The 17920-nt window shown below is 35.9% G+C and overlaps 1 protein-coding gene across 12 annotated transcripts in view; it reads left to right on the forward strand.

Moving 5' to 3' along the window:
• MYBPC1 (myosin binding protein C, slow type) overlaps positions 1 to 17920 on the forward strand; it is a 101242-nt gene that overhangs the window by 41355 nt on the left and 41967 nt on the right. For all 12 annotated transcript variants that reach the window (XM_018048164.1, XM_018048165.1, XM_013964021.2 and 9 more), the window contains 9 exons: positions 1195 to 1251; positions 7137 to 7303; positions 8240 to 8372; positions 10273 to 10397; positions 11371 to 11476; positions 12963 to 13129; positions 15181 to 15343; positions 16436 to 16542; positions 16872 to 17005. In XM_018048164.1, the coding sequence (XP_017903653.1) occupies positions 1195 to 1251; positions 7137 to 7303; positions 8240 to 8372; positions 10273 to 10397; positions 11371 to 11476; positions 12963 to 13129; positions 15181 to 15343; positions 16436 to 16542; positions 16872 to 17005 (1159 nt within the window). The remainder of the gene's footprint in view (positions 1 to 1194; positions 1252 to 7136; positions 7304 to 8239; positions 8373 to 10272; positions 10398 to 11370; positions 11477 to 12962; positions 13130 to 15180; positions 15344 to 16435; positions 16543 to 16871; positions 17006 to 17920) is intronic.

The following is a 17920-nucleotide window of genomic DNA, read 5'->3' on the forward strand; positions in this document are numbered from 1 at the left end:
TAATTACTCTTAAAAGATATGTGGTATGTCCTGATCAGTCCATTGTATTTTTTAAAGTCATAACTTTCAAAATCTCTTACCTTCCTTCACCCCCTGGTTAGCAAACGTACAGATCTCACACTAGGTTCATACTACGTATATCTCTTTTAAGAGAGAAAGATGTCATCTACTTAGTTTTGGGCTTATGGGGCCTATTGTGTTTATGTCAATAGGATTTTCCAAATACCTGCTTTAAAGAAATTTTGAGAACACATTATTTGATTTCAGTTCTGATAACTTACGTGTTATACACGCTGTTTTTAAACCCGCAGACTCTTTTCTTAGAAACCGTAACTAACATTTGTAAAGCGCAGGAAACAAAATCTTCATTAAAAAATTAAACATGTAAGTAACTATGTAGCACCATTTAAATGTCAGCTCATAGCTTCTATTTAGAGTTTATATGAAATCATGAAGGTGGCTGCATGCCTAAATTAAGATGCATTTCTCCACAGGAAAACACTTTTAAAAACTCCTAGCAAAGGGCTCAACAATTCCAAGACAAACTTTTAGAAAACACATTTTAATTGGTATAAATAATTAACAAGAAAATGAAAAGCTTATAATCCTTTCCCTTTCAAGAGAAAGGAATGCATCGTTTACAAAGCTCTGCACTAGCTCCATGTTTATGTTATGTTGGTATCACATTACCTGATTCATCTATTGACGGACACAAAGAGGTTACCTTTGAATATAAGCTTTGTACTTACACACTTGACGCTAGTCCACTTCATCTTCCAAGCCAATCTCTGTATGACTTGAGTAACAGAGATCAGCAAAAGTCCTTTGCTTTTTACACACGGACGTTCCCAGAGCCCCCAACTTGCAAAAACAAAGTACTTTGTGTTGTTTGGCTTAAGTGCATTTGTGTTACTCTGTTTTAACACAAATCCAAGCAGTTTTACATATGCAATTTACAAAAATGTGTCTTCTGAGATTGTAGAGTAACACAAGTTCCTTGTGTTTACTTTTCCACAAGTACATCCTCCCAAATTTAAAATGTCACTTGTGTGAAAAGAAACTGTGTTGATTTAGTCCCATGATTTGTGTGCTAGAACAACATTGCATATACATTATACATAGAGTGTTTGGGGGAATTGTTGTATCTGTGTCTCAGCATTAAACCCAGATTTGCTTTTCTTTTGTTAATGACAGTGGAGAAGGTCAAGAGGATGCAGGGGAACTTGACTTTAGTGGTCTCCTGAAACGTAGGTGAGAACCCACTGATGGAGTGAGGCGCTTTGGCCTGGAAATCTTTTAGATACCCACTCAGAGAAGTCAAGTTTAAAGTGGATCTTTTTCAAAGATCCTTTCATTTCTTAAGATGTGTTTTGCTTATGAAATATTATAATAGTGTTGACTAAGCAACAGTGAAATAACTGCCTACTAATCTGCTAAATATTTTAGCTGATGCTTTTACTTTCTTTTTAAATGTTTCATGAGTCTTCACATATTTTCTTAGTAGGGGATGAGGAAATTTGAAAACTGAGACAGAAGACTTAAAAGCCTGAAAATGTCTTATTTCTCTCATGATTTCTATTATTTCAATCATGATCCCTCATCATGATTGAATAAATAAAGCCTCCATTCTCCTGCTTTTGATATTTGACTGAAAAGGCAATTTCAAAATTTTGGTAGAAGTCTCAGCAAATGTATATATTTACGTGTATATATATATATACACACACCTACTTTAACATAGTATTGATGAATTACTGTATTTCACCAAATCTAAGCCACCATGCTAATATATAGCTGTATTATAAACCACTAAGCAATGAAAAAAATTGTCCAAATAGCTTATTGTGATATACTGCTGATTATAAGGTACCTCCTTATTTCAGAGATATTTAAAATGCCCCAAGTTTGCATTTTTTGATGGGATAAAATAGTAGTGAAATGGAGATAAGTGTTTAGTATCATCACTCATGTTTCTTTAACTTTGTACTCTCTGGCAATAAAATTTATAACTTTTCATTATAGATATTTAGTACACAACAATTTTATAGAATTTCTGCCCTATATATGCATATTTGTTTTTTGTTTTTAGTCACTTAGTCGTGTCCAATTCTGTGCAAAACCATGGACTGTAGCCCACCAGGTTCCTCTGTCCATGGGATTTCCCAGGCAAGAATAGTGGAGTGGGTTGCCATTTCCTTCTCTAGGGAATCTTCCCAACCCAAGGCTCAAGCCTGCATCTCCTATATTGGCAGGTGGATTCTTTACCACTTGGGAAGCCCATATATGCATATGCATAATCATAAATATGCTATATTATATATATGTTATATATAAAGATATACATATATAGATAGTTACTATAGCACAGAAGAAATATAAAGAAAATGACTTTTGCTAGGATGGTGTTTATGTACCAAATTTGTGAATAAACAGTAAAACTACAACTCTAAATTAATGATATATAATATTGATATTGGACTTCATTTAGTTTTTTAGGTTCACTTCTTATTATTCTTACTGCCTTCTATGTCTACTGAAAATCATAGGTATAGATATGCTTCAAAACAAATTACAAATGGTAATAAATAGGCTTGGGTTCATTCTCAGGTTAGTTCGGTGGCATTATTCAAACCTCTGTGAATGAAATATTCACCCTCAGCTCTAAACATTTAGGCTGAGAACAGAAACATTAACAGCTGCCATTTATTAATAACCAAATGGACATTAGTCAATCAACAGACTTTGGCAGTATCAAAAAACATCATTCCTTCTCTGGATACTTCAAATAATCACTAGTCTCAATATTATTTATTAATCTCCCCAAAGTATTTTAGAGCAACAGAATATGAAGTGACCTTAAATGAGCTGCACTCTTCCTGTTCTACAAGTGAGAGACCAAAGACCAGAGAAGTTGAGTGACTTCCCCCAAGTCATACAGTTAACTTGAGGGAGGACAGGGACCTACATACAAGTTCCCTTTTCTGAATCAGCACACTTCCTATGATTCCACATAAGAAACATCACTCTGAATCTGCCTGGGAAGTTGGCACCTTGTACATTTATAACAAGTTAAAACTTTAGGAAGACAAGAGGTTTTGGATTGTTGTTTTTTTCTGCAGTCATTTACTCAACCAGGAAAATGCTAAATGCTTTCTTTGTGTAGACTATAACACTAGTTGAGGTGAGGAAAAGAAATCCAATGCCTTCCAGCACCTGGTACATGGAAAGATATAAATACATACTCGTGGGAAGAAAAAGGTAGTGGTTAAAAGATGGATTTGAGTCTCAGCTTTCCCATTTACTGGACATGACTTTGGTCAAGTGATATGTCCTCTCTGAGACTCGCTTTCCACAACTGTAAATGCAGAGAATAAAAACTACTTGAGTATTATTGTGAGAATTAAGTGTAAGAGACCAGATTCATGCAGGTGTCAAATAAGTATCCACTTCCCCCCAAAATGTGACATTTTCCCTTGAAGAACTTACATTAGTGTCAACTATTTAATTTGTACTTGCCATCTTCCTCTACAAAGGTTGAATCATGTGCTGATTTTCAATACTCCGTGAAAGGAGTTCAGGGTGGAGAGCAGAAATGAGGCACTCTGTGCTTGGAAGAAAAACTGAAAGGACAGGTCTTCAGATAGTTATATTCAGATATTTTCAGGAGCTGATTTTATGAGCCCAGTTCTCATATCTCCTTATATCTAGAAAGCACTAAAATCCTTCATGATAACAACTATTCCTCATAACTAGCAAAAGCTTCATGAGACTAGCAGAAATCTTCCAGAAAAATATGTGCTTGATTGCTTGTATTCCCCCTTCACCAAAATCACATATATACTGACCTTCCTGACTGCCTCTCAGGAACAGTTTCTCAGAGCTATCTGAGGTACTGTCTTCCAGGCTGCCATCCTCATTTTGTTCCAAATAAAACTTAATTCATAGCTCTCACACCGTGCAATTTTCTTTAAGTTGACATTAGTAAAGTGACAAAATACATATACACACACATAATCAATCAATAAAAATGTAATAGATTATTAAGTGCCAAGTCTGATTAAGAGGAAAAGGAAACAAAAAAGAATACACTAATTCTATCAGTAGTTTTCAGAGTAAAAGAAATCTAATTAATGGTCAAAATGACTAAAGAAAAAAATTATTAGAAAAAATGAGCAGTCAACATGTCTCTACTTCTCATTTTCTTTACATCCCCTAATTATGATTTTGACTCATAATTAGATTGTTGTCACCATGAGACTATATTCATTTAATATACTATGTACTAATCCACCAGTATAACTTTGGAAATCATTGTGTTTTACTACTAATTTGTGAATTGCATGTGTTTTCACGATAGTAATAACATGTGGTAATAACATTTCTACTCCTCCAAGAGTGTGTGGCAAAATCCTCATGAGAATAAATATCATTACCACCAACATCTTTATACAATGAAATATCTCTCTGCCCTGAACAAAGTTAGCATATTCCAAATAGACATTAGTTAGTCTTTGGGCAGTATCTTGTTATGAGACCTGACCTATATAAATACTTTAAAGTTTTATTGTACATAAAATTTCTATAACAGCTTTGTATTTCACTAGGATTGTTAAGTTATAGAAATTTTGATGTAGATGGAAGTACTGTAAATGTTATATAGGTCTCTGCCAATTCTTGGAAAGGAATCAGTAGTGCCTATAGAAATTTGGATTTTTCTCCCTGCTGAAATTTAATGTAGCCATACAGATATGGTCATGTGCAGCCACCATGGTAAGTAAAGATGTGTTCTGAATGAGTTAAGGAAATACTACAGATGGGCGCCTGACCTCATATTCCAGTACAAAATGAGGAATCCATCTCCTTGCAATTTGGGGTTTAACTGAGTAGTGGCGAGGAAAGAAAGGAAGAGGCAAGAGGTTACTTGTGTTTGTATACAAAGCGTGATAGGATTAAGGTTATGGTAGAGTGGGATGTATTTTGGTGTTAATGAAAAAATGGTGAGGATGATCAGTTTTATGAATCTATCAACAAAACTGATTCAAGAAATCACGCTGAAAATGGTCTTTATTACTTAGTGACTTCCTCATGTAAACATTCACCTATACATCTGGGTATTCTCAGTGTTTGCTTTGTGCCTCTTGTTAGCTCTTTTAATCTGTCTTTATCATTGATATCTTTTAAATCTTTTCGCCAATGTCAAGAGGATATTTGAAATATGTGGGTAATTCTTGGTTGAGATACAAATGAAACAAAATGTGGAATGGGATAATTTTACAGTGTGGGGATTCAGGCTAATATGACAAAAATAAAGCAATAATAAAGTGGATTGAGGAAAGTCTCACAGGGGGAAAAAATGTATATACCCAGATATACATTTAATGGCAATTCTCCAAGACTCCCTACAAAATATTTAAATATTAAATTTGAAATGTAGACTGCTTTCAGGCAATAGATATAGTAGACCAGACAAATTATTACTGATATTTCAACTTCAGGACACTTTTCTTAAGCTTTTCAATTTCCCTATGTCATTAGAGGGCCTAGTTACCATTTCAGTGAAATGAAGAGTTGCATCTCGAATTTTTAAGAAGTACATTTTCCTAAGGGTGTTTCTAGTCCTTCCCACAAAGGTCGCTGAGGGACCAATGACCTTTCACTTTCTTCCATTATCCAGATGTGCCTCAACATCATTTACTGTGCAAAAGACTTACATGACAACAGAAATTAGATATGCAGAAGCCATCCTTGCCTAATGCCACCCTAAACTCTAAGTTATGTTTATATTCTCCTACCCTTCCCTATGATTATAACCCAGTATTTCCTCAAGAAATTCTGAAATGGGTATAATTAATATGACAGTACAAACATATGTAACTCATTATTTGCTATCATGATAGCATGCATCTGTTTTCACACTGATGTTTAAGATGTGTTGACCAGTTTTCCTGGAAAAATCATACCCAAACCAGCATTATTCACAGTAAGTAGTCACTAAAATATTTCCAGTTTAACCTTAGTCAATAAAAACAGTCAACTAAACTTAAACTGAATTAGAACTTCTTAGCTAGTTAAGGAAATCAATTTAAATTATATTTAGCATTTGCAACTAAGGTTCTTTCCCTGAAGAGTGTTTATTCCTGAGTTTTATTTCACTTTTAGGTTTTAGAATACAGATAAGTGTATGTACTTTAAATCCTATGTATGTGTGGTATACAGTAGTTATATATGTTCTTTATATATTGTATACGTTCTTTTGCCAGTGGTCAAAATTTAGAGTCATGATTTTGATAATCACACTAAGTTACTATCAGCTTGTTCATGGAACCCTTTATGACTTGCTTTATAGTTTCACATTTATATTTTTATGATTCGAAGCAGTTTCTGCTTCCAAAAAAGTTCTGGACAGTACTTTAAGATGAAATATGAGAGAATTTTGAGAATTTTCATTCTGACAATTTAGGGAAAAAAAATTATATGTATACACAAAAATCATATGAAAAACCACCAAACCAAAAAAACAGAAACTAAGAACAAATGCTTAGTCACAGTTTCAAATATTTTTTGTATTAAAAAACAGCAAAAAATCGTTAATGTACACATTTACTAACGTGGTAGGGAAAATGCTATTTGCAAAATCTGAAGATTTGAAATACTGCTATTTGTACCGTCTCCATGCAGAGTTAGGGTATGCACACAAATGAAGGCAGAGAGCATTGTTCTTTCATGGACCAACACCTAAAATCTCTGGTTCTTAAACCTTATTTCAATATCTAAATCCTAGATGAAAACTGACCTTTTAAGTTTCTCAAAATCTCATCTCCTATTTGGATTTTCAGGTTTAAAATAAGTAAAAATAGCTTGAGGATATTTCCTGAAATCCTTCTATCTCCTTAATACTGTATTTTTAACTAGAAAAACGAAAGCGTTAATGCAGGTGCATGGATCTGACCTTTGACTATCTAGAAGTTGCGCTGAAACTTCATGCAAAGTAGACTTTCTCCTTGGCTATTTAAATACTCAGGCTTTAAACAGAGCTTTTAGCGCTGAACCAAAAAATCGGTACCATACTCCGACTTTCCTGGTTTTTAAAGGCCAGTGGGCAGCTATTAAACCAGGCAATGGTTCTCCCCGGTTAGGGAGGTGAAGCAGCAGGAGGAACAACCCGAGGTAGACGTGTGGGAGCTGCTGAAGAATGCGAAACCCAGCGAGTACGAGAAAATCGCCTTCCAGTACGGTATCACCGACCTGCGTGGTATGCTCAAGCGGCTCAAGCGCATGCGCAGAGTGGAAAAGAAGAGTGCAGGTGAGGACGTCGGAGCACTCCTAGGGGAGACGATAATTCTCCCCATTTCGTACTGGGTTTATAGGTCTGACTAGCTGTAGTGGAATTTGCAGGGGTTACGCTTCTCTTGGTTAACTTGGCTTCGGGTGAAATAGTTCACTGCCCCGCACATCTCCAGCAAAGTAGGTAGTGGACAGCTGCTGAAGGTTTAAGGTAACAAAAGTACATTACAGTGACAATGTACACTGGAGTATTAAATATTCCTGTGTTACTGGGGAATTTCTCAGCAGCCCTTCTCCATCCGCCGCATCTCTCCGTCCCTCTCAGATTCCTGATTGTTATTTAGGTAGAGTAGATTCTGTGTTTGTTTTACGGTTACATTCTTCCACCCATTTGATGCGTCGTGGGGAATTCATGTCTCACACCTGCTAAGGTAACCCCAGTGTTTAAGCATGTCAATATTTGCGCAGATTTCCACAGTACAAAAACTATGATAAGCTTACTGTTTCAATCAGTCGTAGGCGTTCCATTTAAGCTCATGAGTCATTGGAAGTATCTCATAAATTCTATGATTAAAAAAACTGTCTGTGAGATAGATGTACACAGATAATGCCAATGAAACTGAAAATAATCATTTTAGGAGAATAAGCATGTGCTTCAAGTACAAATTTCATTTTTGTATTATACATTGCCCAAAGAATGAAGACAATCATTTTTAAAGCCTCTTCAATAATTCTTTACTTATGTTTCTTCCAAAAGCATATGGACTCTCTTAAAATTTTTAAATCATCTTATTATTTATAAATCGATGCAGATTTCTAAAATATGAGGGATAATTCAAAAGTTTCCTATTCTTTTTGTCTCAATTTATTCAATTTTAGGTTTTCAGATTAACTATTTAAATTCATATCATATGCATCTACATATTAACATAGTTTTGTGTCTTCTCTCTACTAGCTTTTGCAAGAATTCTTGATCCTGCATATCAGGTTGATAAAGGAGGCAGGGTAAGATTTGTCGTGGAACTGGCAGATCCAAAGCTGGAGGTGAAATGGTATAAAAATGGTCAAGAAATTCGACCCAGTACAAAGTAAGTCAAATTTGCAAATAATCAGTAGTAACTGTATAAATCAAAGAGTAATTTGATTTGATATTCTATGCCTGAAAGTACTTTTTAGTTATATTTGTATAATGCAAAATCATATGAGGGGACGGCAAAAACTTTTTATGTATTTTGGAACCATTGAAGTATGGTGCTATATAAATTAGACCTTGCCTCATGTTTTAATTATATATAAACTATTTTAAGTACTTGTAATTATGATTTTGTGTCATTGTAGGTTATATGTGATTACTTCAGAGCATTGCCAAACTTCGCCCAATTTTTTTTAAAAAAATTTCAGAAAAATTGAAATATGTATTTGATATACCAGCTTGTAATGGGAATCACACCTTATAAGTAAATAACTTTCGTTCTTCCAGAATAGCATCTAAAGCCTATGTTTTATTATTTTTGACCCTTTTCCCAAATGAAGGAAAGAAACTAATCCCTGATATCTGATGATATTGCTAGGCAATTAGGAAACTACTTTACAGAGATCCTTCTCAGTCTGAGAGATTTTCAACTCCAACATATTTTTTCAAGTTAACAGGAACCATGTGTATATTTATAAAGGGCTTTAATCCTGAAAATCTGTCACTTCTGTGGAACAATTAGGTAGTTTCCAATTTCTTAATGTGGTCCTGCTCTCAGAGTGACTTTGTGATAATAATGTTTATATCTGGTAAAAGTCTCTTGAACGCAGCCTGAATTTACCAAAAACATAATTTTACTTGGCTATTTTTATCTCGAAAAATGTTGCTTAGTGTTTTGTTCTTAAAGTCTTTGAGAATTTCCCAAGTAAGAACTTTTTCATCTGTTACAATGCCCTAATATGCCCATGCATAATCAAGATCACAGATAATCAAATTTTGCAGTCTTCTGGATTTCAGGTTTTTGTTTCCACTTAAGTTCTTTTTCAGTAGATGATAACTACGATATATATGATAATACTAGTTATTAAGCTCATTTAAGATAATATCACATTGTATAGAATTACCATCTATATTAATGATTCGATTCATATTATTGCTTAAATTGTGTAATCATTTATTCACCAAATCAAATGTCACTGGGCTAGCAAGGAATGAATTCAATAAACCAATGAAAAATATAAACTTTCTCTCCCACAATAGAGTAGATGAATTGATCACTTTAAAAAATGTAAAGAGTTAAAAATCTTAGCCTACCGTATTTTCCAACAACAGGTTAAAAATTGTTCATTGGTAAATATGTGAGTACTGATTTTATGTTTGGAATGAAAAATATGTGTGCTAAGTTGCTTCAGTTGTGTCTGACTTTTTGCGACCCTATATACTGTAGCCTGCCAGGTTCCTCTGTCCATGGGATTCTCCAGGCAAGAATACTGGAGTGAGTTGCCATTCTCCTCTCCAGGGGATTTTCCCAACCCAAGGATCGATCCCGCATCTCTTATGTCTTCTGCACTGGCAGGCATGTTCTTTACTACTAGCGCCACCTAGGAAGCCCAAAAGTCATATATAAAAGAAAATAGTGACAAATATTATATGCACATATGCATATGCATATGTATTGGAGAAGGAAATGGCAGCCCACTCCAGTGTTCTTGCCTGGAGAATCCCAGGGACGGGGTGGCCTGGTGGGCTGCCGTCTATGGGGTTGCACAGAGCCGGACACGACTGAAGTGACTTAGCAGCATGCATATGTATTACATTTTGTGTTATAAAGATAGAAATTGGCTTCATGTTTAATGTTTAGCAAACTATGCAAGATATAGCTAATAAATTGCAGATCAAAATGACTATTTCTGACTTTCAGATATTATGGAATTATAAGCCAAATTTGCTGGCAATAAAGAAAAGAATAAAATTGGGTTCACGGACTCTGTTTATCTTCCTCCTGTTTAAAACAGATACATCTTTGAACATAAAGGATGTGAAAGAATAATGTTTATCAATAACTGTGTGCTAACAGACGATTCGGAGTATTATGTGACAGCTGGTGATGAGAAATGTTCCACTGAGCTCTTTGTGAGAGGTAAAGTGAAACCTCTAACATAACCATTAAGAGCCAATGGCTCTCCTCTCAGGGGTAATAATCAAAACTGAAAATGGTGAAGTGAGCTCTTGAGCTCCAGAGCAGAGATATAGTACCTCTCGAGACGGTTTAGCTTGAGTGTTAGATTGGCTCTGGTTTGAAGCATCTTTGTACTGGTGTTTATTGGGTATCCTAGTTAATCTTCAGGTTTGTTGAAGACTAGAAAAGCTGACAGGAGAACAAAAACTGTTGAGTAAAAATGCCTTGTAGTTTTGGCTCATGTAAGCAGCATTTTGCGATTTAATTGCTCTAGTGATAGCTTTTGAAACCCAACAAAGTCTACTGGATAAACATTTCACACATTCAGCTCATCACAAATCGATTTCCCTTAAAACAGCTTCGTTAGTAAACTTCATCAGTGGTTGGCACAATGATCGCTGAAGACCATCATTTACTAGTGAAAAAGCTGGAGGGTGTCAGTGAAGCCATGAAGCATCTATTTTCTTTATGAGGACCTGCGGCTGACAGCTTTGTAAACTTGCACATCAACTATACTTCAATTCAAAAAAGTTTAAAGACAATTCTATAATCTCTATCATCTGTCTAAAACCATAAGTAGAAATTTTTAGTGTTAGATATTTCCCTTCCTCAGAAATGTCTATCTTCTGCTTTCTTATTTGCCCAAAGAAGATTATTTGATACAATTTGTCTGCTCTCTAAAACTATCATTTATTTGATTTGAAGAGTTCTTGCAAAATTATGTAAAACTTACCCAGGGCTGCCAACTGTTTATTTTGCCTTGAAAAGTCATTTAAAAATCCACCTTCTGACTACCACCATCTAACCATCACTCTGTGATCAACCACACTTTCTTATTGTTGGTTTTTCATCTGTGAACAAACCCAGGGTCATGAGCAGATTTGGGGGCATTTAATGATTCTGATTTTCTTTTTTTTTTTTTTTTCCACAATAGAGCCTCCAGTTATGGTGACCAAACAGCTGGAAGATACAAAAGCTTATTGTGGGGAGAGAGTGGAATTAGAATGTGAAGTGTCTGAAGATGATGCCAATGTAAAATGGTAAATAGATATCCTGAGGTCCGTCCATTTTTAATAAACTAAAAAGTGCCTTCATACTTTGGAGAATAGGAAATTGCTTTTACACATATGAAAGGGATCTCAACCTCATTTGTGTTAGTAGAAAATGTAACTAAAACTATCCTAAGATATTGGCTTTTTTCACCTGTGAGACTGAAAAACAAGATCCAGATATCTATATTGATAAGGATATAAGGAAGTAGGCACTTACTAGTAAATGAATGTTTCAAGGCTCCTCATGTCTATTTGACTCCAAAGCCCATGGGTGCTCTTTCCGATGTATGCTCTCACTATGCCATGATGGCAAGTTTTATGGAATAGATGGAGAAACAGTGGAAACAGTGTCAATCTTTATTTTTTGGTCTCCAAAATCATTGAAGATGGTGAAGGAAAGTTATGACCAACCTAGATAGCATATTCAAAAGCAGAGACATTACTTTGCCAACAAAGGTCCATCTAGTCAAGGCTATGGTTTTTCCAGTGGTCATGTATGGATATGAGAGTTGGGCTCTGAAGAAAGCTGAGAGCCAAAGAATTGATGCTTTTGAACTGTGGTGTTGGAGAAGACTCTTGAGAGTCCCTTAGACTGCAAGGAGATCCAACCAGTCCATCCTAAAGGAGATCAGTCCTGAGTGTTCTTTGAAAGGACTGATGCTAAAGCTGAAATTCCAATACTTTGACCACCTCATGCTAAGAGTTGACTCATTGGAAAAGACTCTGATGCTGGGAGGGATTGGAGTCAGGGGGAGAAGGGGACGACAGAGGATGAGATGGCTGGATGGCATCACCAACCCAATGGACACGAGTTTGAGTAAACTCCGGGAGTTGGTGATGGACAAGGAGGCCTGGCATGGGGTTGCAAGGAGTCAGACACAACTGAGCAACTGAACTGAACTGAATACTTTTTTTATGTTACTCCTAGTCACTTTATTGTCACAGTATCTCAGAAAGATATTTTAGACTGAGAATCACCAAATTACTTGAACATTTCTTAAAAATAAAAAGCGTATTTTGGGGGTCAGGTGGGATGTGTTTTCTCAAGTTCACTGGGAGTAACCTCAAAGTTAAAGACTAGAAGATCCGGAATCTTAAAATCTTAATTGAGAGAGTAAATTCTGCAGTAGGAATCGCTAGTAATTTGGTTTAGAATAGATTGTTCATTGTAACCTAGAATCGTAGCTGTCTTTAAAATGAATCAGAATGCTGTTCTCAGTAGTGTGCACCAAGAGCCCAAACATGGGTAATATCCACTCTTAGCATCTTTATCTAATTGATCTTAAATGAAAGGAATGGAATTTTGTTTTTTTTTTAATGTAATTTTCAGATAATACTTGTTACAGTATTCATCTATTGATAGAGACTGATCCATACATTCTTTAATTCAACAAGCAGTTCTTGAGTGTCTGGTGACTACCTCTTGAAGCATTTTTTATAAACCTTTTTTTTTCAAATCATCTATTTAACTCAGGTTTAAGAATGGTGAGGAAATCATCCCTGGTCCAAAATCAAGATACCACATTAGAGTTGAAGGCAAAAAGCACATTTTGGTCATAGAAGGAGCAACAAAGGCTGATACTGCAGAATATTCTGTAATGACAACAGGAGGACAGTCATCTGCTAAACTCAGTGTGGACTGTAAGTAAGACTTCCTTGTATGTCTCCCAGCTTGTTTTGCTAGTGTGTTGTGTTTGTTAATTCAGCTTTAGAAAAGTTTCAATCTGTTTGACTTCGACCTGTGACAATTTTATATTTGTAAACTTAGATTCCATTCTAGCTGAGTGTCTATATCATATCAATCAGAGTCTCTAAGAACTTACTACTCACTACTCAGTTTAATAGAGTACCAGTATTTAGAAGGATCTCTCCACCATGACCCGCCTGTCTTGAGTGGCCCTACAGGGCATGGCTGGAGAGTTCTGACAAAACGTGGTGCACTGGAGAAGGGAATGGCAAACCACTACAGTATTCCTGCCTTGAGAACCCCATGAACAATATGAAAAGGCAAAAAGATAGGACTCTGAAAGATGAACTCCCCAGGTCAGTAGGTGCTAAATATGCTACTGGAAATCAGTGGAGAAATAACTCCAGAAAAAATGAAGAGACAGAGCCAAAGCAAAAACACCCAGTTGTGGATGTTGGAAGTTGAGGCGATGGAAGTAAAGTCCAGTGCTGTCAAGAGCAGTGTTGCATAGGAACCTGGAATGTTAGGTTCATGAATCAAGGCACATTAGAAGTGCTCAAACAGGAGATGGCAAGAGTGAATATCAACATTTTAGGAATCAGTGAACTAAAATGGACTAGAATGGGTGAATTTAACTCAGATGACCATTATATCTACTACCGTGGGCAAGAATCCCTTAGAAGAAATGGAGTAGCCATCATTGTCAACAAAAGAGTCTGAAATGCAGATATCCTGTTTGCTTAATCCCTAGGTGAATTTGCTATCTATTCAATAAACATTCAACATTCTATGATTACATTTGGGTTGAGAAGTTACTCAAACTAGTGGGCCTCAATTCAGAAGACTGTAAGAGCTAATTCGCTGATAGGCTTTAGAGGTGTGAGAGAATTCACGGCCTTCCTCAAATGCCCCATGATGGTACTAAGTTCTTAATGACAGAGCCTGTCCCTTCCAGTTAGCCATGAAAATTAGAATAGCAAACTTCACAAGAAGATTGGTAATAGGTGGAAGGCAAAATCTTGTTCTTATTTCTTAGTCCAGTTGCAATTCATATGACCATTGAATTATTTGGAAGTAATCGCAGTACACTCCTTACGTTTTGTAGAATAATGGTCATTATAGTGTAATATCAAAAAAGTTTTTTCAACCATAGGCAGTTCCTTACTGATATTTACATTCCTTTAAGCAATTACAGTTAGTCCTGCTATAATATTAACATATGCATTTTTAAAAATTACTATGCTGTACAAAGTCATGCAGTGAAAATCATAGGTCCAATGGGGAATGTGGGTTAAAGACACAATACTCAGTAATTTTTTCAGGGACCCAGTTTTTAAAAAGTGAAGTGAGGGACTTCCCTGATGGTCCAGTGGCTAAGACTTCCTACATCCAATGCAGGGACATAAGTTCAATCCCTGGTCTAGGAGCCAAATACCTACATGCTGCATTGTGCAGCCAAAAATAAATAAATACATAAAATGATAAGAACCTAATAAAAAAATCAGCAGCACAGTTTTATACATGTCTAGTAAATACTGCAATGAATATGGCACTTGACCTTGAAAAAGATCTGAAATTTGCTTGTGAAAGTGGGATTAAAAACATTGCAGCTTGTGATCTATTGGAATCAGTGGAAGGAGGTTATTTGACATTGGGAGAGTTGTAGTCTCAGATGTGCATGGCTGTGGCTCATTTAACAGGGTGAACTAAAGTAACTGGTCGATATTTCAGGTGTATGCATGTGTTCTGCACAATCCTACCTGGCTCAGTTCAACTGGGTGCAGTTTTCTGGATTCTTCTAGTCTTTCTCATGAATAAAATAATGGATAATCAAACATGAAATGTATGTTATGCTCTAATTGTCTTGGAATATTTCAGTTGCATTGGAACAAATGCTCATTTTCAAAACAAACATTATAGTGAAACAGTATCATTGTGAAACAACACCATCTTGGCCTGCCTTAAATTTGGATTTGGCGCTTATAACTATCTATTATTTCTGCAGTAAAACCTCTGAAGATATTGACACCTCTGACTGATCAGACTGTAAACCTTGGGAAAGAAATCTGCTTGAAGTGTGAAGTATCTGAGAACATAACAGGAAAATGGACTAAAAATGGCCTACCTGTTCAGGAGAGTGACCGTCTAAAGATTGTTCACAAAGGAAGGTAAGCAAGCTAGGGCAATCCTTGAGTGAGGGCTGGTCCCCATATTGGCTTCTTCTACTTCCTAAATTAGATGATTGGTAAGGATGTTTGGAGAGCAGTCATAAGGAGAGTATCTATTTCTGGTGTTTTGCTTCCAAATAGCAAGAATAGGTGATTTCTCTGCTGTACATCATGTCATACTTGTGACCTGGTACCTGGACCTTACAATGAGGTGCTATGTTATTTTGGAATCCATTGATTGAGTCTTTCCATATAAACATGAACTTAGCGGAATGATACTTAAGTTGAAGAACTGGTCAAATTAGATTCACTGTCCCTAACTAATAAATGTCACATGATCTTTCCATTTTTTTTTTCCCACTACTGGGGAGGTTGCTTAATATACTAGAATCTAGCAAAGATGCAGGGCAAGTCCAAGAGTTCTTAAACTTGGATCCATGGATTCTTAGGAGACCCATGAACTTCAGGCCCCCCCGCCCCAAGTCCTCTGAAATTGTAAGCAGATTCTCTGTATACAAAAATACTTGTTTTTCTCCAGATTGAGGTGCCATTGTGTCCATCAGATATTCACTGATGCATGAAGCCAATGAAGTTAAGAACTACTGTCCTTATGCCAATATTTTTAAATATCATTGGAGTAAAAACATGAATCACTATGTTTTATATGGGAAACATAGAATACTGTATATCAACTATGCCTCAGTTGTTTTTTCTTTTTTTAAAGAACTATTGCTTTTAGGTTTGCATAAAAAAAACAAGGTCAAGGTTATTCTTGGTAATTTCTTGAATCTTAAAGAGTGGCATCAGTGAGGTGTTATCTTCTATTCTTTTCTTAAGCTATGAGATTCTTAAAAGGCAGAAGAGATTCTTGCATAGTAAATAAGCTGTATTTGTAGAGATGGTTCCATATAGCTCAAAATAAATACTGAATGTGGATCAAAAAATAGGCTAATTAAGTATTCACATTATTCTCACTCTCTCTGCAGGCTGCACTAAGCAAGTTAAGATAAAAACCATGTGTCTCCTCAGTTTGAGTCTTATACAGTCTAAATCTTTGCACAGTCTTAGAAATATGTTTTTTCATTTCCTTAGAATCCACAAATTAGTGATAGCCAATGCTCTCGTTGAGGATGAAGGTGATTATGTATTCACACCAGATGCCTATTCTGTTACTTTGCCTGCCAAAGTTCATGTTATTGGTGAGTAGATAAAAGAAATCATTTCAGAGTTGTATTCTTGTTTTTCTGGTTTTGCTTACCTTGGAATTATATTCAAAATGTGATATGTAAAGAAAAATACATGAATTGGTATTAATCACTAGGCATAATATTAATAGTTGATTCTTAAGAGGTCCTAACAATAAAATAGTTTTGCAATGTACTGGCACCGACTGCTTTGACTCCTCTTACATCTTTTTTGACCAAATAAAATATTGGTTATTACCAGTGTTTAACACTAGACAAGACCTAACCCATATAATCACATGGAAATAAATGTCTGATAACAAAGGCCATGTTTAATATTCTAGATCCACCTAAGATCAACCTGGATGGTCTTGGTGATGACAATACAGTGACGGTGATTGCAGGAAACAAGCTTCGTCTAGAGATTCCCATCAGTGGGGAACCACCTCCTAAAGCCATTTGGAGCCGAGCAGATAAGGTTTGTTCTACACACACACACACACCCTACCCTACTCCCTTCCTTCCATAAGGCAGATGAAAGGAGGCAGCAGATAAATGTATGGCAAAGATATAATTACCTTAGCAAATAAAGATCACTGATTTTTAGGCAAATACAATAACTGTTCATTTGCTTTTCATATTTCTGACTACCTACTATGTGAACATATGCAAGTGAATGTTATTATGTGCCGTGAATGAGATTCTATCTTTCCTTCTAATGGGTATCAGAGAATGGAGTAGAAGAGATACAGATAATGAATTATTAAATAAATTAAGTCCCTTTGGATAGTAATGAGTGCTATGAAGTTTAAAAAAAAAAAAGGTAATATGATTAGTAAGTGACTGCATGGAGCGTCTACGGTATGAATGACAACAGGGAGCCATTATGTGAATATAAGAGCAAAGAAATTTCCAGGTGATGCCAGTGCAAGAGCAAAGAACAAGAGAAAATACGCTTGACCTTCTGGAGGAATAAAAAGAAAGCCAGTATGGCCAGGACAGAGTGAGTAAGGAGAATAATCAATAAGATTGGAGTGGTCAAGTGGAGCCAGCTCAAGTGTGATTCTGGGGCTTCCTACATTAGATGTTTTAGGGGTAGTGAAACTATTCCACATAATACTATAATTATGGATACCTGTCATTATAACATTGACATTATGACCCACATAACCCATATGACATAGGTTTTTCAAAACCCATAAAATGTACAACACCAAGGAAAGTCATGACCAACCTAGATAGCATATTCAAATGCAGAGACATTACTTTGCCAACAAAGGTCCGTCTAGTCAAGGCTATGGTTTTCCCAGTGGTCATGTGTGGATGCGAGAGTTGAACTGTGAAGAAAGCTGAGCACCAAAGAACTGATGCTTTTGAACTGTGATGTTGGAGA

Source organism: Capra hircus, chromosome 5, assembly GCF_001704415.2.
Source record: "Capra hircus breed San Clemente chromosome 5, ASM170441v1, whole genome shotgun sequence".
Lineage (NCBI taxonomy): Eukaryota > Metazoa > Chordata > Mammalia > Artiodactyla > Bovidae > Capra > Capra hircus.